Below are 26,763 nucleotides of genomic sequence, written 5' to 3' on the forward strand. Positions count from 1 at the left end.
TTCAAGCACTCTCCCCATCCTCACACCTTGTCTATGCCTCCCTCCTCCTCTGCGGCTCACTTCCCGGCTTGGGCGGGTACCAAAAAAGAGATTAGTATATTGTATACCTGCAACTTGCAGAATATTGTACATCAACTCTACTTTCATAGAAAAAAAAGAATTAAGGGGAAAAATCAAGAAAAGAAAGGGAGTAGGACTCCTTCTAAGATTTTGCTTTCTCTCTTGTGGGCAAGAAGGACCACCACCTGTAAGGAGAGGTGGCATTGCCCTTCTTGCCTATCTGACCCTACACCACCGTACAGGACACAAATTCAGGGTGTTCTGGAACATTCCATATATTCAGAAAAAGGATAAAGTGCCTTGGCTGAGTTGTGGAAGAGCCCTTTCCTCTCTGGATCTCCCCCTGGAAGAGGACTTCGGAGATCTGGGTTCCAGTTCTGATCCCACGACTTCCTGGTCATCTAACTTTGGGCAACCAGTTCCCTTCACATACAAGTTGGTGGTAATGCTACAGTCCCTGAAAACCTCACAGAGTTGCTGTGGGGATGCATATAGCTATAATCTTAGTAATTACAACCACCATCATATGTTAAGTGATTACCTTTGTACTTCTTACTCCATTTAAGCTCACAACCACCCTGAAAGTATTACTATCACACCCATCATATAGATGGGGAAACTGAGGCACAGAGGGGGCAGGAACTTGCCCCAGGTCACACCAACAAGGAGCAGAACTTGCAGTTGAACCAGGGCTGTTCTTCTCTTGAGCCCAAGTGCTTTACCATTTGGCCGTAGCACTTCAAACACCAGATGGAAAAATACATTGACGACGCCAAGCACCGTGAAATATGCTGTCCTAGGCAAATTTAGCCTTGACTTCAGAAATGAGTCAAGTTTAAACCAATGAATTGTTTGTCTACTTTGTGTTTATTTTATGAGCCATACGGCATTTAGCCTGATTTTTCCCCCACTGGGTCACCCTCACCACTGTGCAAAGGGAGGCCAGGGACACGATTTCCTTAAACGTCAGTTTCCTCATCTCTAAAAGGGGGAAAACTAATTGTTTATCTCACTAGCTTGCGGTAGGAGTTCAAATGAGTCAGGCATGTGGAAGTCCAGGGTCCGAGTCAATAAATGTGAGGGGCATCCCTGGGCTCCCAATTGCACGATCAGCAAAGAGGGCCAGGCTCCCAGAACCTTCTTTCCAGCCCCCAGACCAATCAGGAACCGTTTCACCTGCTCTACTCACTTCTCTTCGATGATGGTCTGGCCGTTGCTCCTGGTTTCTTCAATGATGAGTTTCTCCTCCTCGGGAAGTAAGACTTGGGGAACGGAGTCTTTGCGAGAACCTACAGACAAGGTTGGCAGGAGGCAGGAGAGGGGAGAGTTACGAGGGGAGAGGACTTGTTGCTGTCAGGCCCTTTCTCCTATTGTTTTTGTGGGGTCTCCTGTGGCTGCCAGGCATCTGGCTCTTTCGGACGCGAGACCTGCAAAGCAGCCAAGTCCCTGGAGTCAATCCTGGGGGCGGGGGGCACATTCTCGTTTAGAAACCTAACGTGAAAGGGCCACCGGGAGCCCCATCCTTGACCCAAGACCCTGTCCTTGCCTGGTTTGCCTGGGAATGAAGAAGGGACAGAGCAGCTATGGGACCCGACCAGACAGCTCTCCTACACCTCCAACCTCTCCCTCCCTTCTGGTTCCTTCCTTTCAGAGCTGGAGACCCAAGACCCCAATCTTCCGTCTCCCTGGCCTCGCTCCCTTCTTCTTCTTCTTTTTGGTTTTTAATTGCAGGGTAGTTACTTTACAACACTGCATTAGTTTCAAGTGCACAGCAAAATGATAGGTTTCCTCTCTTCTAAGCCGGGTTCCCTCAAGGTATGACCCTTCAGTGCCTTCCCTCCATCACCTCCCCTTTCCCGAGGGGATGTGTCTGCCTCCCGCAGGGCCCAGTACTTCGTAGGTGCTTAATAAGTGGAGAGCGGCCCGGCTGACTGCCCCACCGACTGGAGGCAGCGAGAAACAACTGCGGTCAGTTCTAGGGAAGCAGGACTTCTGGCTGGACAGGGGTGACGGGGCTTGGTCACCACGACGCTACACACTTTCCACGCACAGGAGGGGCACTGGGGTGGGGAGGGAGGGACAAATGTGTGACTCTTGAGGCCAGAACACCCTGGCCACACCTCCGAGCAGATCTCCTGTTGAGCTTGGTGTAAAGAAAGGAGGCGGGGGGCAGGGGCGGGGGGAAATAGGTCAAATTTTGTATAAGGGCCATGGCTCCTGGTGTCTCTTTGCTCCCCACCACCACCCCACCCCCGTCCCAGTTTTCTTTTCTTTTTTTTTTCTTTTTTTTTTTTTTTGCATTTTAGGGTCGCCGGTGCGGCCTATGGAGGTTCCCAGGCTAGGGGTCCAATCGGAGCTAAAGCCGCTGGTCCACACCACAGCCACAGCAGCACCAGAACCCGAGCCGTGTCTGTGACCTACACCACAGCTCATGGCAACGCCGGATCCTTAACCCACTGAGCGAGGCCAGGGATCGAACCCGCAACCTCATGGTTCCTGGGTGGATTCATGAACCACTGAGCCACGATGGGAACTCCCCGTCCTAGTTTTCAAGATAAAATCTGCTCTCACTTTCCTTTCCTTTCCTGGCCCCTCAAATGCTGTCGTCAGAGCTGGGCCCAAAGCCGCAGCCAGGTGTGGTCTGAGAAGCAGGTGTGACGGTCCCCGCTTCAGAGGCCAGTGTGTCCAGCCTCACATGCAATGCTTTCCCCAGGACGGCCTTGGAGGCCTGCTCCTCTGACAGCACCGCTCAGGGCCACCCACCCCAGGAAGCCTCCCGCCGCTCAAGCCAGGGGCAAAACTCATCTCTCACCCAGATGCAAAGCCCTCACCCAGGGTGTCCGAATACCTACAGGAATGGAGGATAAGAATAATAAGAACACAAGCCATGCGACCTGGCTTTTACGACAGCACAAGGATGAATCAGAAACGATGACCTCGCTTTCGGTTTGTAGCCTGAAAGTTCTGGGGGGGAAATACCCTCACCCAATAGCTCCCTGATAAAGTGTATACATGCTCAACAGGCCCCGAGAAGCAGCCACTTTGCCAGATTTTCAGAGCCACTCTGAAACTTGAGTTTGGTGAAGCGCTGTGAGCTTAAATATGCAGCTGATCAAAGATAGTATTTTGACTTCCTTTCCAAATCTGCCCTATAAGACGAGATTAGCATCAGTTCACAGACACAGGAACTCTCTGGGCTCTTTAATTCCTGACTAGTGTTGTTGAAGGTATCTGCGTACTTCAAAGGAGAATGGCTTTAAAAAAAATTTTTTTTTCATTGCTACCACCTCCAACTTTTTTACTCTTGCATCTCTTTCTCTCTGGGGCAAAAGAAGCAGTGGGTAAACAAACCGCCCGGCTGCTAAAAGCAGCTTATCTGAAAGATGCAGCCCTATACCGCTCCTCTGCTGCATGCAAGTCACCTGCTTTATACACCCTGCGGCCCATCTGGATGGCTTTTCTCTTTTTCTAAGAGGCAGCGAGCAGTAGAAAAGAGCCATCGCTCATTAGAGAAAGCGCGGCGGGGGGAACCTACTTGAGCCGTGGCCTGGTTGAAAGTTCGCGCTGGTACAGTAGGCTTCGATCACTTTCAGAATCTGAGCGTCCTCCTCCAGAGCAGCCGTACCTGCGCGATATAACGAATCGTGACTCTTCATAGACATATGTGTCTCTGGACCCTTAAAAGGATGCATGCACCCTGGTGTCGGGAAGCGGCTTCTCTGACCAACAGCGTTCATGGAAGGCTGGAGAAAAAGCTGTCCCGCTGGCATATGGAGCAAGACTAGCAGTATCCCCAAGGAGCTCTGGGGGCCAGCATCACTTAGGGCCCGGAAGCTGCCCAGGACTCTAAACGGGGGCATCCTGTCAATGACAGCACTAGGCTGGGCGCTGGCCTCCATGCTCATCCGATACACCACACCCTTCCTCCCCTTCAAGTGTCAGGGCTCACCTCCTCTCGGAAGCTTCCCACCGTTAACCCCACCCCAACCAGCCAGCAGAGGCACTCATTCTCCCTCTCCCCACCTGCCCCTCCAACTTGTTCTAGAAATGTCGGGATGGCAGAACCCTGCTAACATGCTGGCGTGCACACCCAGGAGTGGGGGTTGGGGGATGCAGAAGCTAGAGTCCAGCCAAGATGGATCCAGACTGTATTTCCGACTGATACAGCCCCAGCCGTGACCCGCCTACACTGACACCTTCGAGTGTGTCCCAAAGCACGTTGTTCCCAACCACCGAGGCAAATCCGTGCGTATGGACTGGCTGACCGCCCCTGCAGTCTGTCTCTCCAGCCAGCCCTGGTTCTGCATGCCACCAGGCTGTTTCCTTGGCTCCCTGAGGACATCGCTGACCATTAAACTCTCAGAAGGGTCTCAGCCTTCGGGGCTAATGAGGCAGTCTCAGTAAAGACAAATATCTCAGGCATCAGAAACTAAGAGGGGGAAAAAAATGTATCCATAGAAAATGGGTTGCTTCAGTGGTTCTAAACCTGGTAGGACCAAATATTCCACACAAAAACCATGCAGATGGTATCTACCTAAGGTGACATGAAATAGGGCAGGAGGCAGCTTATTCCAAAATCTTAGAGGCGGCCAACCCTTTCCATGCGGTTTTCTCTACGTAAAAGATGATGCTGAGAACAAACTGTGCCAACCCTCTGCTTTCAAAAAATTCCTCATCTGTAACCGATTTTCTACAAGCACAAAACACATACTTTTCCGGATGACATATTCCTCCTCCGATGGCTTTCTTTCGGTCTTTCTTTTATGAAGAAACTTCTTCATCGTTTTGGGGCTTTTACTAGACTCCTGTAAGGACAGAGGTTTCTTTATGAGTGAAAATTCCCCCCCCCCACACCACCAAAAAAAAAAATTAAAAAGAGGAAATGAATTTAAATAGAATGGCTCTCTCTTATACTGACAGTCTCACTTAGGAGTGTATCAAAATTTAATACTATACCCATTAAAAATGGCTCAAAGAAACTCTAAAAGGTTAACTAAAACCCCGGGCAATGCCATCATCCCCCCAATTGCCGTAGAGATGGGAATAAGAATGGCGAGTGCAATGGAATACTACTCAGCCATAAAAAAGAATGAAATCATGCCATTTGCAGCAACATGGAGGCAACTAGAGATTCTCATACTAAGTGAAGTAAGTCAGAGAGGGAAAGGCAAATACCATATGATATCACTTATACATGGAATCTAAAATACGGCACAGATGAACCTACTACAGGACAGAAACAGACTCACAGATGTGGAGAACAGACTTGTGGTTGCCAAGGGGGAGGGGGAGGGGGAGGGCATGGGATGGACGGGGAGTTTGGGGTTGGTCGATGTGAACTATGCTATTTAGAATGGATAAGCAAGGAGGTCCTACTGTAGGGCACAGGGAACTATAATCCAGTCTCTTGGGAAAGACTATGATAGAAGATATCATGAGAAAAAGAATATACGTGTGTGTGTGTGTGTGTGTGTGTGTGTGAGACTGGGTCACTATGCTGTACAGCAGAAATGGGCACAACATTGTAAATCAACTATACACTGTACTTATTTAAAAACTTTAAAAAAAAAGATGAAGTTAAAAAAAAAAAAAAGAAAAACCAAAGCAGATGTGGCAGCTCCTCTAGTTTCAAGGGAATTAAATAGCCATTGTAACTATTAATGAGGGATCCACCACTTTTCAAGCTTTTCAAAGTGCTTCAAAACTATTTAAATAAAATTTCCCTAGCAACAATCCCACAAGGAAGAATATCAGTTTCCATTTGTCAGATAGGAAAATTAAGGCCCAGAGACTTAAGTAAATTCCCTGCAGTCAGAGAGAAGAGCCAAGTGAAGGATTTCCTGGTAAATAATTTGGGGTAAGGAGTAAGGTACCTATAGCCCAACTTAAATACACATTTATAAAGTCATATTTTTAATTAGTAGATAAAAGAGATATGAACCATTGGATTTGCCTTTGCCCTATGAATTGCCGGCAGGTCTAAAAAGCACTCATTAAATATCCAAGCAAACGGTGACCATCTTTTTCCCAATCTCCATGCAATGAATATACAGGATGCAGGGATAACAATTACTACCCCCACATTAAATGCAACAAAGAATTTAATTTCTTCCACTTAACCTCAGGGAGCCACGGAGACTTGAAAACAGAGACATGAAAAAGTCACACGTGACAAAAATGACAGGAAAAATAGAATTCGTTTTTTGGTTTGTTGTTTTTTTTTTGGCCAAGTCCATGGCATATGGAAGGAAGTTCCTGGGCCAGGGATTGAACCCATGCCACAGCCGCAGCAACACCAGATCCTTAACTCACTGCGCCACAAGGGAACTTCCAGAAATAGCATTAAAAAAAAAATGCATTTTAAAGGCATGATGACATTTTCATAGGTATTTCACAAAAGCCTGCTTTTTGAAGAAAATACTTACATGTCAGAATTGTGTCTTCATATTTTAGCCACCAATTACAACAAGGGACAAAACAAGCATAAAGAAAAGCTTCATTTATCAAAGGTTATAGCACAGCATTACTATATGCCAAAGATATCATTCTACCCTTACCTTCAAGATATAAGACATCCTCTAAAGTGAATATGTAAAGAAAGAGAAGATGAGCGTGAGAGGTCGATGGTTATAATGACCAAATCCACTTATCAATAATTCTAAAACAACATTTGAAATGTTAGTGTTATCATAAATTACACAGCGAGAACATCATCACGTTTCCCACATTAGTTTCAGATGCAATATCGTCATGCAGAAGCCCAAGGAAAACAGTCCTGCGCAGAATAACGAACACTGAAAATACCCGAAAAACACACTCCATCGTAAGAATATATTAATAACTCTCTTTTCCCAGAGGAAACAAAGTGATCATGCCTTAGTTTTAATGGATTAGTTCTGTGAAGGATTAGGCCACCTTAACTCTTTAGAGCTCCCCTGAATCTGAATGTCGTAACTGACAGGGACTTAGATAACTGTATGACGTGATCCAGGAAGCAGAGATGAAAACTGGATGATTGCAGGCATCGTTGGTCAATTTCCAAAACGAACCTGCAGGGCTGTTTCTTGGTCAAAGTCTGAATAATACAGATTCAGCTCGAGGATCCTTTCTCCTCTCATGTCGGGCTGAAAGGATCAAGAAATCCTCCAGTATCCAAATATTGTTCTACTTTTATTGCATCAAGAATTGGAGGCAACAATTCAGCAAAACAAGAGCATGGTGTTTTGAATTACAACACACACAAAACTGAGCCAAGTCTGTGTCACTTATCAAAACACACATTTGATACAAAAACATATGCTGCCTTCACAACACAATTCTGAGATGGGTCTCGAAACTGTCATAAACGGAAATCTTCCCTCGGGAAGAGCGATTTAAAGAGCAGTCACTAGTAAATGTGAATTTGAAAGCTGAAACAATGAGAAATGCGCTAGGGGGGAAAAAAAAAAACACCCCTCCATTTGGATGGAAAAGGTAACACTCCCCACAATTATGTGACTGACATTTCCTGACTGCAACTTTGAGAGGAAAAAAAAAAAAAAAAAAACACCTTGAAATCCCCATTCTACCCAAATATCAAATGCCCTCTCGGGCTGTCGCTGAGAAGCCTCTCTTTAAAAGACACTCCTTTCATTGAATTCTGTTTCCTTGCCAACTGCAGCAAATAGTTCAGGCTTTGATAGTTCAGACCCAGGGCTTGGTCCCATCTGATTGGTGCTGATTTGGTTTAATAGATCAAAAGGATTCACAAGGCAAAATTAGGTCTGCTTGGTTAGCAATTCAACTTTCATGAAGTGGCTTTTGTTAGAGATGGACGTACATCAGTCCCAATTTACAGAATTATCGTTATCATCACAAAGGCAAACCAGAGGCACTTCAGGAGGAGATGGAGGAAACGCAGGCAGGGCACATGAACCCTGTGGATATTCAAGAAATATTTGTAGATGGACAAGGGGGATGTGGAAAATGAAAGAAATAAAAAAAAAAAAATCCCTGAGTCGAGCCCGTCGAGATTGAGCGGCATGTATCACCTATCATCAGTTCTAGCACATTCCCACAGAACTATTTGCAATAATGGATGAAATCATCTTGTCAGAAGCATCTTATACCATATGTAGCAAAATTACCTCTTTATATACCTCTTTATAACCTAGTGCTGCTGACGGTCTAAGTGGGGGTGCAGGTCGTAGACAGCTTAAACTCCACGGTTTTATAATTTGAGGAGGCTCCAAGGGTCCCCGGGGCTGTCCAGTAGAGCTAAAAGACTGGGAAAACGGCTGATGAGATGGTGGCAATCTGCCAGCGGAACCCGACCCTTTGCCACACAGTGAGAGCACGACAGTTCCATGGGATCAGCAAAGCCAGCCGCCGAAAGGAAAAAGATGGGAGACCAAGTCTCCAGTTGGAAAACTGGCATTTTCCTCTCAAGATAACGGGGCCTCGGAGGCACAGCACCAAAGCGACACAACGCCCCATGAATGACCCTGTCCTCCCTCTCTCCTGAAATTTCATTCAAGTCAGGTGTTTCTGTCCCGCTAAGGGGGAAAGTAGAGCAACAGTCAACACGTCATGCGTTTAGTCAAGTGTTTGGCACTCCATTGGTTGCTTACATAGGTTATTTCATCAGAAAAACCTAAGACAAACCTTAGCAAAGCAAAGTGACTAGCCAGCAACTGGCAAAGCCAAGATGTGACCCCAGATCTGATGCCCAAGATTCGAACCCTTGTTCTCCCTACAACACACAGCGCTCACAACTGGAATTTGGGCATCACAGGTTTGAGCTGTCACAGGCAACACGGCATCATCTTCGATCTCAGTCGGCCAGTACAGTCAAATCTCATCACCTCAAATCCCGTGAGTTCTAAGGACCTGATCAATAGGAAGAAGACAGCCCTCAAAGTTGACCCTTAGGGGTTGCCGAGGGAACGTGAGAGCATAAGTGAGATTACGTGGAGACGTGTTTAGGCACTTACAACGGTAAGCTCTTTCTTTGGACTTAGCACCTTATTAACCATAACGGTTGCTAATTCAAATGAATCTTTGTGTATCATTAGAACATCTTAGCCGGACGTCTGGTTAGAACTTTGCCGGTGATTAGCCGGAGTAGCTTAGTAACTGTCAAGCAAAACTTCACGGCTCTACGTCAAACTCTGTGTTCATGCGGATGCGCCTCTCTCCATAACAAGAAATCAGAAGTAATGAGATTTGACTGTAGTTCAAACCCTAGAAATACAGACTGTCCAGAGGCTAAGGGCATGCTCACCCCTTCCCGTACGTCCTCAGCGGGCAGGGTTGGACAAGAGACTCAATAATCCCCGGACAGGACAAACGGACTACTTACGGAATGGGCGCTACAAGACGATGACGATGTTTTAGACAACGAACTGCAAGAAGCAGGTCCTCTGATCAGCCTGTAGAGATGCTCCAGCCAATCCTGGAAGTCCTGGTTGTTGCCGCAGTGAACCACAATTCTCTCCACTATGTTACCTGCCGCACCCGATGACGAGCATTTGGAAACAAAAGGCGAGGAGGACCTTAAGCTTGACTCACTCATAAACACACTTCCTGCCAGCACAACTCGGTGGTTTATGTTCATACCTATGGGCTAACCGTGTTGGGACGTCTATATCAGGAACACATATGCTGCGCTAATAAAGAAAGAAACACTCATATCTGATTTACAAAAGTCATCCTTGGGTGTTCCCGTCGTGGCTCAGTGGAAACGAACCTAACTAGTATCCATGAGGATGTGGGGTTGATTCCTGGCCCTGCTCAGTGGGTTAAGGATCCAGCATTGCCGTGAGCTGTGATGTGGCGGAGATCCCGCATTGCTGTGGCTGTGGTGTAGACCGGCACCTACAGCACCTGGGAACGTCCATATACCACATGTGTGGCCCTAAAAAGCAAAAAATTAAAAAATGAAAGTCCTCGATTTCTACTGCTTACGGAGTCTCGGAAGGAGTATAAAACTTTGCTGTAAACAAACTTACGACCTCAATATTTAAGCCCAGGGTCCATCTGGTTCATAGTCGAAAATGGGGACCTTGTACTGCTCTATCCCATATCAAGGTTGAAGCAAGATGCAACCGTAGTTGGTTGGAGTGGTCACAGTGCTTAGGCCAACACCCAATCTTGGGCTCCCTTTCGGGAAGAAGGATCGAGGCCTGGGACCAGCATCTCAGCGTCAACCATCAGGCCGAATCAGTGCAAAAATCTCAACCGTTGCATGAATATCAACCAGGTTTGGCAAAAGGGACAAAAGGCCAAAATGTCAGGGAGCATCATCGAGATGCGGCATTGTGCTCATTTTATGAAGACAATTTTCGTGACTTTTCGCCACTTTTTAGAAACCCAATCAAATCTTGCTCATTCATAGGCTGATGATACAACTGCTGATAAAAGGCCACGTCTTCGGCTCCTCTACCACCAGGGGATCAAGGACAGAAGGGGAAGACAATTGTATTTACATCGGTCCATGCTGTTACTTGGTAGCTCTAACCAGTAGCTCTTTATGCCGGAGAAGACTGAAAGCAATGGCAAAGCCGAGGCTTCTGAATGACCAGGAGGGGTCCCTGCCAATCGCAGTAGCCTAATGATTCCAGGAAATGGAATGTACTTTGCCAGGCGCATGTAAACCTTGCTCCTGGACTACGTAACGGAAAATAATAGCGTTTATTTTTTTAAACCCCACTCCATTCCAAAAAGGATTCCAAGTAGCTACAGGGAGAAAATCACCCACCTGTGATTTCAAACGTGCAGTCATTGCCTTCCGTTTCATCTAACCTGGTCACCACCATGCCTGCGACTGGTATTTTTCCCTGCCGGCAAAAGAACATTCCCATTAATTCTGTGCTTAGACATGTCTCTGCTTGTTTCTGTCAGATTTTTCTCACCCTCCTAGGAATCACCGCTGAATTATGGCGCGACATATCGCTCTGGTCTGGCAACAGATAAGGTGTTGCCCTGCTTCAAATGTTAATCAGACAAAAGAGCAAGGGGGAAACGTGGGATGTGTTTGGCAAACACACCCTAAACCAGAAGGTCAGGATTTAATCACAGTTTCCTTTTCGAACACATTTGCGGGAGAATCAGTAAACAAAGCAGAAACTATGAAAATTGGTCATTGCTAGGCCGAGATCGGACAGACAACAGTAACTTAATAATAGTCCGAGTCTGGGGAGCAGACCGAAGGAAGCTGAATTTCCTAAGGACTTGAACGACTTGCCTCGCAGACACCTGAGTCACGTGACGTGACTATAATCAGACCATCACGGGGCAGGTCCCACCTTTCTATTTTCTCAGCAATAATGGTACATTATGGGCCTATAAAATGCCCCTGCTAATTTATCTAGTTGCGGGCTTAGATTTCTAGTTATACATTCATACCTGGCTCATAACCAGAGCAGTGGACATCCAGGATAAACTCATTACGGTAACACAAAAGATCTCTGCTCGAAGGAACATCTGCTCTTCTAAACTGGTTAATTACGATGAGGGGTCAGAACATTCTGCCTCCTCTGGCTGGAGCTCTGAATGCCGCAGTGGAAATACTGCATCTGGATGGAAACCTGTTTTCATTACAGGTCTTGCTATTTGCTTTATATGAAATCTACTAACCTGATAGATAAAGCCACTCATCCGAGGACTTGCAGACAACATTATCAAGACACTTGAAAATAACATGAGGTACCGCTCCTCTTTTTCCTGAAGTGGAATGAAAAAGATTAAATGGAGAATAGAAACTGCACATTCTGTTTATTAAGAATTTCTGGAAGCATTTTTTATAATCTTATATAAAGCAATGAAACACAAAGAGTGATTTCTTTTAAAAGATACTCTATTGCAAAGTACAAATTTAATTTTACTTTAAAAAGGATATAAATCTACAATTTATCTGTCTCCTTCCTATACCTAACAGTTAAATACAAATAACCATGCCTCTTTCCTAAACACGGAAGCCAACAAAGTCACACAGTTGATGCCTTCCTGCCCGAGCTGCAGCGAGAGCACAATGCAGGTCTTGAGGTTCCCAAAGTGGAAATGATTTTACTTTGAAAAGCAGCTAAATAAAGGGGTTTTTCAGGTGCTTGGAAGTTTATCATGTTCTGACATGTATGTTAAAGGCTTCCTAAAATTACCGCTAGGCATTTCCATCGTGGCTCAGCAGAAACGAACCTGACTAGCATCCATGAGGACGCAGGTTTGATCCCTGGGCTTGTTCCGTGGGTTAAGGATCCGGCGTTGCCATGAGCCGTGGTGTAGGTCGCAGACAAGGCTCGGATCCCAGGGTGCTGTGGCTGTGGTGGCAGCTCTGATTCGACCCCTAGCTGGGGAACCTCCATATGCCGCGGGTGCGGACCTAAAAAGCTAAATAAATACATACATACATAAGTAAATAAATAAATAAATAAATAAATAAATAAATAAAATTACTGCGAATCAGTGACTACACAATAATTATTATACCTGTGTAAAACAAAGAAATAAATACTTTTGAATACTTTTGAAAATGCCACTAAAGGAAAGTTTGCACACAAGGGCTCCTCCGAATCTGTAAACAGATCTGCAAGTCCTGTGCTTGTGCCTCCAGCCTCCTCCGCTACAGGTGTCCCTGCCCCTCTCCATCCTCCCACCTGAGGACAGCAGCCTCTGCGGGCTGAGTTTTCTAACAAGTATTCTGCCCTCTCTCACGTCTTTCTCTTGTTGGGTCTCCTACGGGCAGCTCATCTCCTCTCCCTGCTGCCAGCTGCCTCTCCTGTGGAACTCGCTTTCCCTGCTGCCTTTACCAAAGGCACAGCTCCTGTCTGTTACACAGGCTCTCACTTGCCCCGGTGGCTCCTTAGACATAACATCCCATTTCGTGACATTTTGTCGCCAAATTACTTGCTGCCTTCATTTTCTCCCCATTAAGCCCTCCTTAACTGCATCCCTGCCGCTCTCTCCAAGTCATCCATCACTGCCTTCCAGCGAAATCCAATGGCTTCTTCCCCGTCTCCATAGTCGCAGGCTGCCCACTTTGAAATGCTCCTCCCAGAATTTCTGGGACATCACAGCTCCCCTCGTTCTCCTCTATCTTCTGCTTTGGCTTCTTTTTCCCCTGTGCACTGAGTCCCGAGAGGCTGCTTATCCCAAAGGTACGAAAGAATGTTAGACTCACCGCATTAACCTTCCCCAGGGTATCTGCCTTTTAAATGACACGGTTCATGTTTTTCCCAATGTTTTAATCGAGGCATACTCGATTTACAACGTTGCGTCCGTTTCGGGTGTACAGCAAAGTGACTCAGTTATACATAAACACACACCCGTGCTTTTTTCCAGATTCTTTTCCATCACAGGTTATTACAAGAGATTGAGGCGAGGTCCCTGTGCGGCCGCGCAGGGCTTTGCGGTGTCCCTGGGATGTACCCTGGTGCGTATCTGTTCATCTCAAACTCCTAATGGACCCCTCTCTCGCCCCTTTCCCCTTTGGTAACCGTATTAACCCGAAGTCATGAATCTCTGACAGAGACTTGTCAGGGAGCAGAGGAAGACATTTGGGGAGGGAGAAGGCAGTTGTAGTACCCCATAAATCACCCCATAAATCACCCCATAAATCACCCAGGTGGTGTAATCAACCCTCTTCCCCTACCCCGCCCCCTTCCTCAAAGATATAATCCATCTTCAGGCCTCTGTGCTTCTCCCTGGATACGTCCTTCCCAGGAAGGGACAACTGTCAGGACCTCTGCACCTCGGCCTCTCACTCTGACCCACCCACATTTCTATGCTGCTTCAGCAGCTGCCCACAAAGGAGCTCCACCTGGATCCCTACTGTCACTTGAAAGTTACCAGGTCTAAAATGACATTCGGAGTTCCCGTCATGGCTCAGCAGTTAACGAACCCGACTAGCATCCATGAGGTTGCGGGTTCGATCCCTGGCCTTGCTCGGTGGGTTAAGGATCTGGCACAGCCGTGAGCTATGGTGTAGGTCGCAGACGTGGCTCAGATCCCGCGTGGCTGTGGCTGTGGCTGTGGCTGGCAGCTGCAGCTCTGACTGGACCCCTAGTCTGGGAACCTGCATATGCCATGGGTGTGGCCCTAAAAAGACAAAAAACAAACAAACAAAAAACCCAGTAAATTATCTGGAGTTCCCGTCATGGTGCAGTGGAAACAAATCCAACTAGGAACCATGAGGTGGCGGGTTCGATCCCTGGCCTCGCTCAGTGGGTTAAGGATCCAGTGCTGCCATGATCTGTGGTGTAGGTCTCAGACATGGCTTGGATCCTGCATTGCTGTGGCTGTGCCATAGGCCGGCAGCTACAGCTCCAATTTGACCCCTAGCCTGGGAACCTCCTTTTTTCAGCTCTAATGGAAAAAAGAAATGTCATTATAAAAATAAAATAAAATGACATTCGTCATCTCCTCTAGGTTTCAGCTCACCCCCTCCCATACAGGTCTCAGCTTTGCCCCTTACGTTTCATTGTCCCTACCACCACCTTCCTGGGGGGGACTGAGCACTTGCCAACCCAGTTGGCTGTCTCTAGCCCCATCCCCTCCAGCCCAAGTGTCAGAAGCACCCCCTTCGTCGTGCTCCTCCACCACTCAGGCCTCGCATGGTCCCTATGCCTCCATCTGATCTACTCTCGTCGGACATCGAGGTTCTTCACAACCTGCCTGCATCGAAGCCAATCGGTTTGCTCTTGCACTCTGCCCAGGATGCTGCCTCTGCTCCTAATAAACTGGCTTCCTCGGTGCCTGCATTCCTGCCCTCTCCCGAGATAAGAATGAGCTCTACTCCCCAAACCGCCCCCCTTTCTCTTCATCACCCTCCCCGTCCCCCTGCCCGCCAAGTCCTATCTTGCTCTCTCCCTTCTCTCAACTTCCATGGAATCTATTGTTGGGATCGCACCATCTGTCACTGACTATTTTGATTTGTTTTCTAGCGGCAGCTTGTGTTTTAACACATCTTTGAGTTCTTTGAAGGCGGAGATCATGGCTGGGTTTTCCTCCTGACTCCCGCCCATGGCACGGAGCAGAGGGTTGGGCAAACAACAGGTGCTCAGCTTCCGATATGAGAGTTTGAGCATTTGACCTTGACGGAGGAAGAAATAAAGCAAGACAACTATAAAAGCTGGAGGACATGGTGTTGAGATGTGAAGCATCTTACCTCACACGTTCCATACTGCACCATGACTTGCGACATAAAAATCACATTTCCCAAGGTTTTAATATCCTCTCCTTCCCAGGCCTGAATAGGTTCAGAAAGTATCTGCAACTCCAGCTGTTTTCTCTTTCTGAGATCTTGGCACTGCCCCTACAGAACCAAAGCGGAACACCATGGAATAAGGAATTGTTCTGAAACAGACCTAAAACAAGGCTAAAGTTAAGATGCAGCTTTGGACTCTCAGCTTTCTACTGGAGTCCCATCACCAGATCCATTCATGACAGTCAGATGGATCCACTACCTTAAATCTCCGGCCTTGAGCTCCCAAACATTTTGTAAGGAAGAGCTACTTCTAATTTTGTCAAAACATCAAGATAAAACGGTAGAGGAGATTGCCTCTCCCTGCCCGCAAGAGGAGCAGAATTCCATCAAACAGGACCCGGAGCTTCAGATCTGCTGCTTGGCGTCCTGCTCCGTCTGGTCTACTTTTGCATAAAGCGTGCTTTTAGTTACAAAGCAATTTTATTCTTCTAACACATACTCAGTTTCAAACCGAGTAACATCTTAATTTTAAAAATGACTCCAGGGGTTATCCGGAAAGAGAAAATTAAATTCCTTATTGATCTAATAATGAAACATAAGCACTGCCCTGTACTTTGTTTTGGGATCAGCAGTCGATTGCTATGAAAAAATTGTAAATTAATTTTTATCCCTAAAAGGACTGAGAACGGGATACAGCTGAATTTCACAAATACAAACTGAAAATACAAGCCAAGAAAAAAAAATACGTGTGGTATGAATACTATATATATGTATGAAAATATGCACTGTATATATATATCTCTGCTTGAGCTTGAGAAAATGTGAAGTTATCCTAAAATAATTTAACAGTGTTCATGCCAAATTCAATATGAAAATAAGCATATGGTTAGTTATGTTACTGTTTCCAACTGACTGTCAGCGTGTTTGGCGGTGTGTTTACTATAAAATCCCTGCTGCCCCTTTCAGCTAAATGGAAACCTGAAGAAATACATTAATTGCACGCATATTTTTGAAGCACGAGAATAAATATAACCAACAAAGCAAGTTTCACGACACTTAAAAGGATTAGAATAAAATATCATTTTTCAAGAGACATTTTATAGTCAGTTTACATAGGAAAAAAGAAACGGGACACGAAAAGCAATGATAAATGCTATGGATTTCAGGGGGCTGTCCTCTTAGTTTGAACCACATAAAACTGCCAATATTTCAACTATTGTTTACCTCCAACACCAATTTTAACCTGATACATTACATTCTGATCTTCAGATTGCAGTTGAACGGTGGCCACATCAGGTACAGATCTTTCAACAGCAATAAAAGCAAGGTGATGATGAAGGTGGCATCAGAATCTTAGGGCCGGAATCAGTAAGTAACCACCCGTCCCCGTCACTTGGAATGCTGCAGACACTCAATCACCCACCTCAGATAACGTTTCCTTTCCTCCTAAAATGCCACCAAGCGGTTTTGCATCGGTGGGTTCCAGAGGACATTAGCCATCGTGTTCAAGATATAAGATTAAGGGATCTCTGATAGCAGTCTATATAAAGCAATTGTGTTTTAGTAGGGTTTTTTCCTTTCAGATATGATAAAGGATTCCTTTTTCATTTGCAAAGAACAGACTCACACCTTCGGGCACAAGTAGATGAATCCAGTATTGATGCCAATCAGTGAAGGGCGAGTTGCACAGACATAGGGTGAGCAACACGGGGGTAAAGACAAAGAGACAAAAGGAAACCCCCCACCTACACAGCCATGCTTAATGTGGCAGACACTTCGAATGTGACTGCTTTATACCCTCAGCCTGGCAACCTTTCACAGGTGAGCATGATGTTTGGAAGACAACATTCAATGAAACCATCAGTCACTAGAGCTTATTATTTCCACTCTAAAGACCTTTGCAGAAGGAAAGAAACATTACACACAAGTCACTCTTTTAGGAACAAAGCATAAAAAATGGAGAATTATAATTTTAGAGCATCACCTACCATGAGCGTTTTGAATGCTATGATTGCTTTCAGAATATCCTGATGATCTGGATGCGTATCCTATTAAAGGAATACATTTTAAAACAATATTAAAGGAGAACAGATCAGCAGTTGCCAGGGGTTAGGGGTGGGAGGAGGGTGAGGCTGCAAAGAGATAGAAAGAGGACATTTTGAGGGACGATGTAACTGTTCTATATCGCAATGGTGGCAGTGGTAACTCGAATCTATACACTTGTTAAAAAGTCATAGAACTGTACCCCAAAAGAAAAAAAAGTCCGTTTTCTTATGTGCTCATTTCAAGATTAAAAAATAGAACAGAATTTGAGCATTTGGAATCACAGCATCTCTAATGATTAAGTGATGAAGAAATTAAGGCAGCTGGGAACACTTTTTTTTTTCTTTTTCCTTTTTTTTAATATAATGATTTTTATTTTTTTCCATTATAGCTAGTTTACAGTGTTCTGTCAATTTTCTATCGTACGGCAAGGTGACCCAGTCTGGGAACCCTTTATATATTTGGTAATAACATCCTAGGTATAGTTATTAGGCAAGAGTTCCCATTTCCCTTTTTGCTGTTATACTGTAGATAATAAATAATAATTATTTGGGGGGCATCATTAGGTCCTCTTGTTAGTAAATGACAAGAGGTAGGGAATTGTAGAAACAGAGTGATGGGTAGAGAAAAATCAATCCACTCTCATTTCTTAAAATGCCTCCATTTTTTTTTTTTTTTTTTTTAGCAGATTCCACACGGCAGATGGGAAAAAATTCCAAGCTTCATACCATGTGCCCCTTCTTCAGCAAGCTTATTATGTTTGGCCTGCAATTCCATGGTGCTCACAACCCCGACAAGCGAGCAGGTTCAAAACCAGCTTTGAGGGATCCATAGCTCCATAACTGTTTATGAAGGGCCAGTCAAGCTTCCTGGGGGAGATGCAGAGCTAACCTTTGGAATTCAGCTGGAGTCAGGCGAAGACAGAGTCTGCTGTTCAACCAGCCTTGGGTGATGAAATACAGAGCTGAGTAGATTAGGGGTCTGACCCAAGCCAAGAACAGCACTGCTTAAGGAAAAGAAAGCTTGTGTTCCTCTGTAGTTAAATTTATCCTTCCTCAAATCAACCGATGATGGAGAAGTTCAAGTTCGCCCCCAGCAAGAGCCAGCAGCCATGCTCATTGGCCAGAAAGCTGGCTAAGGTGTGTCATCATCAGGTGGCCAACTAAGGGTGTGTGTTATCTGAGGGAGGGAACCCGCCCTCAGAGGCCCAAGGCTGGGGACCTGCCGCACGTGGCGGGGGGAGTGGAAAGGGGCTGGAAGGGAGACGGCCAAGGCCAAGGCCGGGGATCTGAGGGGGAGGAGCACCTGGGGATTCTCCCCCCGCAAGCGAAGTGTATGCTCGTATTTCAGCCCCGAGCGGGTACAGAACCTGAGGCCCCTCGTTTCTGGATTTTTGTGATCACCAAAAAGGAGGGGCAAACCTCAAACGGTTGAGCGAACTGGTTTAGCTTTTGGAAAGCCATCCAGAGGGCAACGCCTTCCCGGGCCCTAACCGAAATTTCATTCCGACAGCATTTACTCACGAGCCCCCACTGCCTCCAGCTTTCCGGCAGGTCAAATAACCTGAGAATGTGGTTTCACTCAGAGTACACGCCTTCGATCCTTACAAATGCTGACAAGACCGGCAGCGTGCAACCTTTTTCTTTAAAGATAATCAAACCCCTTGAAACCTCAAAACCTTTCCCCAGACACAGGAAGAACAAGTAGGGTAAAGGCGGCCTCACCCAGCGGGCCCTCCTTCCCCACCCACACCTCCACCCCCACCCCCCAAGCTCCATCGCACAGGAACGGCTCCAGCAGCCACCCTTATTGATTGGCTTTTAATAAGACGGCCGGGCGCTCGATGCCAAAATGTTCGATTAGCAGAATATTTAGAAAAGGTGACAGCTGGGTTCCTGGCTGTTGCAAGGAGACTGTAAGCTCAGGAACAAAACGTCAGGGGGCTTTGACGCAGCTGTCTGGAGGCCTAAAGGGAGAAACAGTTGAAGCCGTTCATTCATCTTTAAGGAACTACTAGAATCTTCCATCATAATTCGGAGTCAGAAAGCGGACGGAGCGCAGTGCTCTAGGGAGAAACACTCTTGTCTATGATGAAAATGTCCTTTACATTTGCTGATGCTCTTTTGCTCTGTTTTATCCCCCGCAAGAAAGCTGGTTCACAGAGCAAAGCAACAGAAGATGTTTCGGCGGAAGATTTCTCTGTAGAGCCACCATCTACAGATGAGAGGGCCAAAGAAAACCTAGGCCAACAAGCCAGCAGAGACTGTAGAAAAGCAGCAGGACCAGGGCTGCGAGGAGACAGGGGTGGGGGGGAGAATGGACTGAATATTGATTTATTGATTTACTGATTTTTGTCTCTTGTCCTTTGTAGGGCCGCAACCTCGGCACATGGAGGTTCCCAGGCTAGGGGTCCAACTGGAGGTCCAACTGCCGGCCTCCACCACAGCCCAGCTACGCTAGACCTGAGCCTCATCTGCGACCTACAGCACAGCTCAGGGCAATGCCAGATGCTTAACCCACGGAGCGAGGCCAGGGATCGAACCCGCAACCTCATGGTTCCTCGTCAGATTCGTTTCCACCGCGCCATGACGGGAACTCCGTGAGCATGGTCTGACAATTTAACAGTAAAGGATGGCTGGCTTTCAGTTAGACGTGAAGTCCTGGCGGTGCAGCATGATTCTCATTCATAATGCTGCACTGTATACTCCAAAGTCGCTAAAAGCGTAGACATGTTCTCACCGTAAAAACAAAGGGTAAGCACGTGAGCTGATGGATGTGCTAATTAATTAGCATGACTGACGCCATCATCTCACGATGGTACACATATGAAACCACTGCACCGTACACCTTAAAAAGAGTCACGTTGTCCGACCTAAGTGTATCCGATTTTTATTGGTCAATCATACCTCAAGAGAGCTGGAAAAAATAAAAGTAAAACAAAATCTTCAGAGGGAAAAAAGAAAAAGAATGCCCCCTTCTTATTTTGCCACATAAAGAGGAAAATGAAAAGCTCAGGAAGACAGCAGGCTGCGCCCAGTACAATTTGAAACCAAGGCCTGCTCTGAACTCCTCGCCAAGCTAGTCGGGAGGCGGACTGCTGTTTCCTGCAGAGTGGAGGCCCATCCTTCGTACGCAAGCTTTAAACAGCGCGCCTCCTCTTACCTCCATGTGCCGTTCCAGCTCTTGCAAGAGAGTAACATACTTTTCCAGGCGCATGAACGGTTTGCTGAGGCTCGTCGTTAGAATGAGAATACCTGGGCTGGATGCACCTTGATTTTCCATAAATCGTTCCAGATCATCACTAGCAGAAGAACAGATATCGTGTTGTTACTGCTTAGGATCCCATGTACAGCGTTAGCCACTGAACATTATTTGTACTGCATTTCACAGAATATAAAACCAAATAGGTCCTGTATCACCAGCCCACATGCTGTGCAATGCATTCCAACGCAGTTCAATCAGCCCTGCACGCAGCACTGGGCCATGGTGGTGTCTGGCACGTAGGGAGACACACACACCACACACCCCCTGGCCTCATTTCTGCATCCAACGATTGTTTACAGAGCATGGACGAAGTGAGGGGCTCTGTGCTCTGCAGGAGAAACCGCCGTGAAGAAAACAAAAATGCCTGCCCTTAAGAGGCCTGCACCCAGAGGCATGGAGCGTCACATCTATCAGATGACCTCGATGTCAGGTTTGACAAAAATCTTTTCTTAGTCACTGCGAACATGGCCAGCAAGATGCCAAGAGTAGTAACTCACCACCTGCTCCCTTCCCCCCGGACACCCCCTTCTGGTGCTCCAGAATCGAGTCCTATTCCGAGAGCAGCATGTTTGCGTGACTAACCACGAAGGCACTTCACCTGGGATCTGAAAGCAGTGCCACCCGTGCGCCACCCCCCCCACCCCGAAAAAGACTGTATTCACATCTTAAGAGGCACGTCCTGCAAATGTCCAAGTCTAAGCTTGGGTTTTCTCTGCCCCTCAGAACCCTCTGGAATGTCTCCTTCCCGCCAATGGGATAACGAGCCCTGGGGCTGCGAGATCATTTTCCTTTACGCTCATGCAAAATGGAATTAAAGCGGTAAGGCTGCCTTATGACTTGACCCCTCTCCCTCCTTGCTTGCGCACGTCTATCCAATCCGTCACAAGCCTTCTTGTTTCTGTTGCTTCCTCTCCGTTCCCACTAGCACTGACTCAGTTCAGGTCTTCCTCTCACCCCATCTGTAGCGTATCTATAGCTATATCCTTTCTGCATCTCATCCCACTGCAATGGCCCCACAGACCTCCTGGCTTCTGAACCACCACTTTAATCCTGTTGCTTTCCTACTCAAGAACTTCCAGTTGCCTGCAAGATCAAGTCTCTTTAGACTCTCACGGGCCCCACCAATCTTATCACCCTCCCATAGGAACCCTCGACCACCAAGCCACGTACACACGCTCCCTGGACTACATCTTACGCAGCAGGTCCCAACTGTGGCCTGTGGCCATAAATTGTGTTCATAGAAACTTGCTAGCAGTGGTAACATTCTAGGTGGGTTGGAGATGGGGTGGTGTGCAGGTTACCCCCGCTAAAGACACTCTCCCTCTCCTTGGGCTTTTTTTTTTTTTTCTTTTGAGGGCCGCACCTGAAGCATGTGGAAGTTCCCAGGCTAGAGGGCGAGTCAGAGCTGCAGCTGCTGGCCTAGACCACAGCCACAGCAACACCAGAGTGAGCAGCGACTTCGACCTACACTGCAGCTCACGGCAATGCCGGATCCTTAACCCACTGAGCATGGCCAGGGATCGAACCCGCAACCTCAGGGATACTAGTTGGGTTCTTAACGCACTGAGCCACAAGGGGAACTCCCTCTCCTTGGGCTTTTGTGAGCAAGAGAGAAAAGGATGGCGTTTCGGCTGTTGTACCGGAACTTGAGTCACGCAGAATCACAGGGATGCCAGAGGGAAAGGGGGCCAGGAATGGCCACCTTCTCGGAAGCTACATCTCACCTGAGTGAGACGTGTAGCAATCAATGCTGACTGTTTTATCGATTTCTGCAGTCTTGCTCCAGAAGCAGGTGAGGGGAGGGAAGTACCCTTGATTTGAAATCATAAAACACAATTGGTGACCCTGGATCAGTTACCAACCTCAGCTGACTCATCTGTAAATCAGAGATAAAACCTACTTCCTACTCAAATTTCAAAGCTTAAATATTGGGAGAACTTCTATAAGAAATAGTGCTTTGGATCAAACTAGGTGAAGTAAGTCAGACAGAGAAAGACAAATACCATATTATATCACGTATATTTGGAATCTAAAAAAAGGATACAAATGAACGTATGTACAAAACAGAAATAGGAGTTCCCATGTGGCTCAGCAGGTTAAGTTTCCAGCATTGTCACTGCAGGGACTCGGGTCACTGCTGTGGCTCGAGTTCAATCCCTGGCCTGGGAACTCTCAAATGCCAAGGGTGTGGCCAAAAAACAAACACTCACACAAACAAACCAGTAATAGACTCACAAACTTGGTTACCAAGGGGGAAAGGGCTGGGAAGGGATAAATTAGGAGTTTGGGATTAACAGATGCAAACCACTATGTATAAAATAAACAAGGACCTACTGTATAGCACAGGGAACTACATTCAATATCTTGTAATAACCTATAATGGGAAAAAAATCTAAAAAAGACGTACACATAGTAAACCAACTGTAATGAAAAAATAAAAATCACTTTAAAAAGAGGTATATATAGATGTATGTATATTAGTTATCATGTAGACTTAATTCGCTTTTGCTGTATACTTGAAATTAACACAATGTTGTAAGTCAACTATGCTCCAATCAAAATTTTAAAAAAAGAAAAAGAAAGAGTGGCTACCGCAAGTGACTAGGGAAACAGCTAGGTTAGTCTGCCTCAGGGTCAGATTTAGCTTAGACTTAAAAAAAAAATCACTACATATAAAATATAATTAGGAAAATAACTTGAAGTTGGAGAGTGCATTTGAGTAGAAACGTAATTGTGAGAAAATCACTTTCCTAATTTCTTTTCAATTTGGTAAAACAAGTCTTATTTTTCCTTTCCATGACTAAATGACTGCCCGCATTTTCAATGCTCTACTCTAATTGACACAAGAGTGACAATTAAAAGCAAATGCTAATGTGCACTTTATTCCTTTCCCTGCAGCTCTCTACCTTCTAGGCTTGTTGGATGTTACAAAAGAAATTTTTAAATGTTTTCCATATAACATGAGATCACTGTCTCAGAAGAAAACCCTGGCTATTGGGGGAAAAAAATAACATTTTTTACTAGTGCAACCAAAAAAAAGAAATCTGTCTTACAAAGCCACTGCCCATTAGGATAAATAGATCCTAAAAGACACATTTTACTTAGCCGAATAAATTTAATGCATACATTAACATTGTTATACACAAATATAATACACAAACGTGCATCATTATACCAAAACACAACCTGTCTTTAAAATGCAGCTTTTGTAAACCAGCTATAATGAAAAAAATAAAGAGCATTATAAAGCCAAAAAATTTTAAAAAAATAAAATGCAGCTTTTAATTTTTCTACAGCCTGCTTGAAATGCCTTCCAAGCTTAAGGCGTTCTGTATGTGTGATGCAAGTGGAAAAGGAATCTGAAAGAGAACGGATGTACGTACAAGCATAACTGAATGGCTTTGTCGTACAGCAGAAATGACCACAACCTTGTAAATCAACTCGACGTCAATAAAACCAAAAATAATAATAACCCTATGGGGCTGACCCATCTCACATAACACTGTTTCTGTAGCATCTCTGCACAGATTTCTATTCTAAACGATGAAAACTCTACCTAGAGCAGCTAGAAAAGGGTCAGCTGTTTCCCCCTTCTTACTCTCCCCACCAGCCTTTCACGGGAATCACTGGGGTGGGGGGGGCAGGTTGGGTGGGTCTCTATAATCCCTTTTTTCACTGAGCCAGTCCCAGAGCCTCGGCTGCCTGCTTCTTTTGTGTCGAGACCCCTTTTTGCTTGTGATCAGTCTCGCGTCTCTCCCTGGCTCCTCAAGGCCAGAGCAGAACCCAGTCTCAGAATTATTCCTGGGCTCTTTGTCCGGGAAGCAAGGCCACAGCTCTCGATTTTTCTCAGAGCCTTCATGGCGGACAACAATGGAGACCAGAGCGAGACTAAACCTACCAAGAGGCAAAGCACACGTGGTGTCTGCGGTGGCCACTGCGATCCAGCGGCAGCGAGGGCCTGCGCTAGACCTGTCTGGGGGCTCTCTCCTCCTCTCCCGGCTCTGTCTTTTCACTCCCGTCCCTCGCCCTGGTGAAAAGAAGGGATGCCACACCGAAGCACGGGACTGAAGTGGGTATTTCTGTACGGGTGAGGTTCCTCCCAGGAAGAAACAGCTACAGTAGCAAAGCAGAAGGGGACAGAGAGGGGAAATCCCAAAAGACCTCGCCCCGGAGCGCGCAAAGGACTGGGGCACTCATTCAAATATATGTAAATGTGGGGAACATAGCAAGGTGGGGGGCTGCTTCTATCTCCAAATTCAAATAATGTGTGACTGCATTTTTCACAAGGCACCAACGCACACAATCATACGGTTTCAGGGCTGCGCTTGGTCTCACTGCCAAGCATCGCCAGCATGTCTGGTGCGATACTGCCACCTGCAGGCCGAAGTAGAGACGTTCACCTGACTGGCCCGCTCTGACTCTCAGTGGTTTTCCTGCTGCTAAGCATCTACAGCTTTAGCACAAGTCCACCGATGTCTCTATTTCAGCTGAAACCTTCATATAAAACAGAGTTTTAATCTGAATTTTATGCAAATGTCATTCACCTATGCTTTGCCTCTAAGATATGAGCATAAACTACCAAAAGATACATAGAAAATAGCTGAGATTATACCAGAAGCACCTCTGAGGATGACTCCAAGTATTTTAATTTAATTTCCATTCCTTGCATGCAAATAAACCACTAGGATAAAAAGTCAGTTCTATGAGACTCCAGTGAGTCTTCCATCCTTTCAAGGGATATAAAATTCTCAAAGAAAAATCACTAACTGTGCATGAAATAAATAAACAACAAGTCCCTACTGTATAGCATAGGGAACTATACTCAGTATTCTGCAATAACCTATATGGGAAAAGAATCTGAAAATAAAAATGTAAATATATATATTTATCTTTTTTCTATTATGTAAATATTTGTATAATGTATGTTGTGTATTTATATATAAATCTATATTTTATATATGAAAATGTATCTTACATATTTTAAATAGATTTAAAATATATAAAATAAATATTAAATATAAATATATATTACATAAAATAGTTATAATTGTATATAATAATAAATATGTAATAGATCTAAATATTTATATATTATATATAGTTATTTATAAATATATATTTTTATATATTTGAATCATTTTGCTGAATCACTTTTCTGTACACTTGAGACACTGTAAATAACTACATTTCAATCTTAAAAAAAGCCTCTAAGGAGTTCCTCTCGTGGCTCAGCAGAAACGAATCTGACTAGCATTCATGAGGACACAGGTTCGATCCCTGGCGTCATTCAGTGGGTTAAGGGTCTAGCGTTGCTGTGAGCTGTGGTGTAGGTCACAGATGCAGCTCGGATCTGACATTGCTATGGCTGTGGCATAGGCTGGCGGCTACAGCTCCGATTGGGGCCCTATTCTGGGAACCTCCATATGCCGTGGATGTGGCCCTAAAAAGACAAAATAAATAAATAAATAAGTTTTAAAAATCACTAGCCAAAATCAAGCCAACAGAGTATAGTAACTCCCCCCCAAGTTGAGAATCTTTCAATTAACTGTGTATCAAACTTTTTTCCTTTTTATGGCTGCACCTGCATATGGACGTTCCCAGCTAGGGGTAGAACTGGAGCTGCAGCTGCAGGCCTACACCACAGCCACAGCAACGTGGGATCCTTAACCCACTGAGCGAGGCCAGCGATTGAACCCACATCCTCAAGGAGACTAAGTTGGGTCCTTAACCCACTGAGTCACAATGGGAACTCCCTGTGTAACAAACTTTAAATCAAAATGTTTGAAGGAATCTCTACTGTTATTTATCAATGAAACTCCTAGCATGGGTAAATGCAGCATCAGTAGCACGTTAAGCACACAGAATTACCCCACTACAGAAGTCTGCCAGCCGAGGTACACTATCTTTCTGGTGTTTATCCAGAATCGCTGTGCTCAGCTCAGAAGAAAAAGAACGTGTGCTGGTATAAATGGCAAGCTAACATACGGGGGTCTCTTTCTATTGGTATGGAGAAATTTACCCTTCTCCACAGAGGACGTTTATATGCCCATCACAGGAAAAACGGCCCTCACGCATTTTTTTTCTTTAGTGAAGATAAGTGGTAAAGTATGAAAACATTCCTGGGGTACCAAAAACAAGTTCAGGGGCTCTGGTTCCCTCGGGGGAGGGAAACAGGAGCAGGAAACACTGGAAAGTATACACAGGACTCCGACGGC

The 26,763-nt window shown here is 45.6% G+C and overlaps 1 protein-coding gene across 37 annotated transcripts in view; it reads right to left on the reverse strand.

The window, feature by feature from the left end:
• The window catches only part of ARHGEF6 (Rac/Cdc42 guanine nucleotide exchange factor 6), a 117,102-nt gene that overhangs the window by 4,161 nt on the left and 86,178 nt on the right, over nt 1-26,763 (reverse strand). For 7 of the 37 annotated variants that reach the window (XM_085006725.1, XM_085006726.1, XM_021080556.2 and 4 more), the window contains 11 exons: nt 20,447-20,585; nt 17,230-17,289; nt 15,203-15,349; nt 11,677-11,763; nt 10,799-10,877; nt 9,401-9,546; nt 8,187-8,324; nt 6,618-6,638; nt 4,772-4,865; nt 3,596-3,685; nt 1,250-1,349 (listed from right to left, as the gene is read on the reverse strand). In XM_085006725.1, coding sequence (XP_084862851.1) covers nt 1,250-1,349; nt 3,596-3,685; nt 4,772-4,865; nt 6,618-6,638; nt 8,187-8,324; nt 9,401-9,546; nt 10,799-10,877; nt 11,677-11,763; nt 15,203-15,349; nt 17,230-17,289; nt 20,447-20,585 — 1,101 coding nt within the window. Of the gene's footprint in view, nt 1-1,249; nt 1,350-3,595; nt 3,686-4,771; nt 4,866-6,617; nt 6,639-7,109; nt 7,185-8,186; nt 8,325-9,400; nt 9,547-10,798; nt 10,878-11,676; nt 11,764-15,202; nt 15,350-17,229; nt 17,290-20,446; nt 20,586-26,763 lie in introns of all 37 variants that reach the window. The other 30 variants (XM_085006727.1, XM_021080558.2, XM_085006731.1 and 27 more) reach the window with 7 other exon arrangements.

Source organism: Sus scrofa, chromosome X (assembly GCF_054392235.1).
Source record: "Sus scrofa isolate SSC_HxYL_T2T_F1_AM1 chromosome X, Sscrofa_HxYL_maternal_Yorkshire_Landrace_v2.0, whole genome shotgun sequence".
NCBI classification, from domain to species: Eukaryota; Metazoa; Chordata; class Mammalia; order Artiodactyla; family Suidae; genus Sus; species Sus scrofa.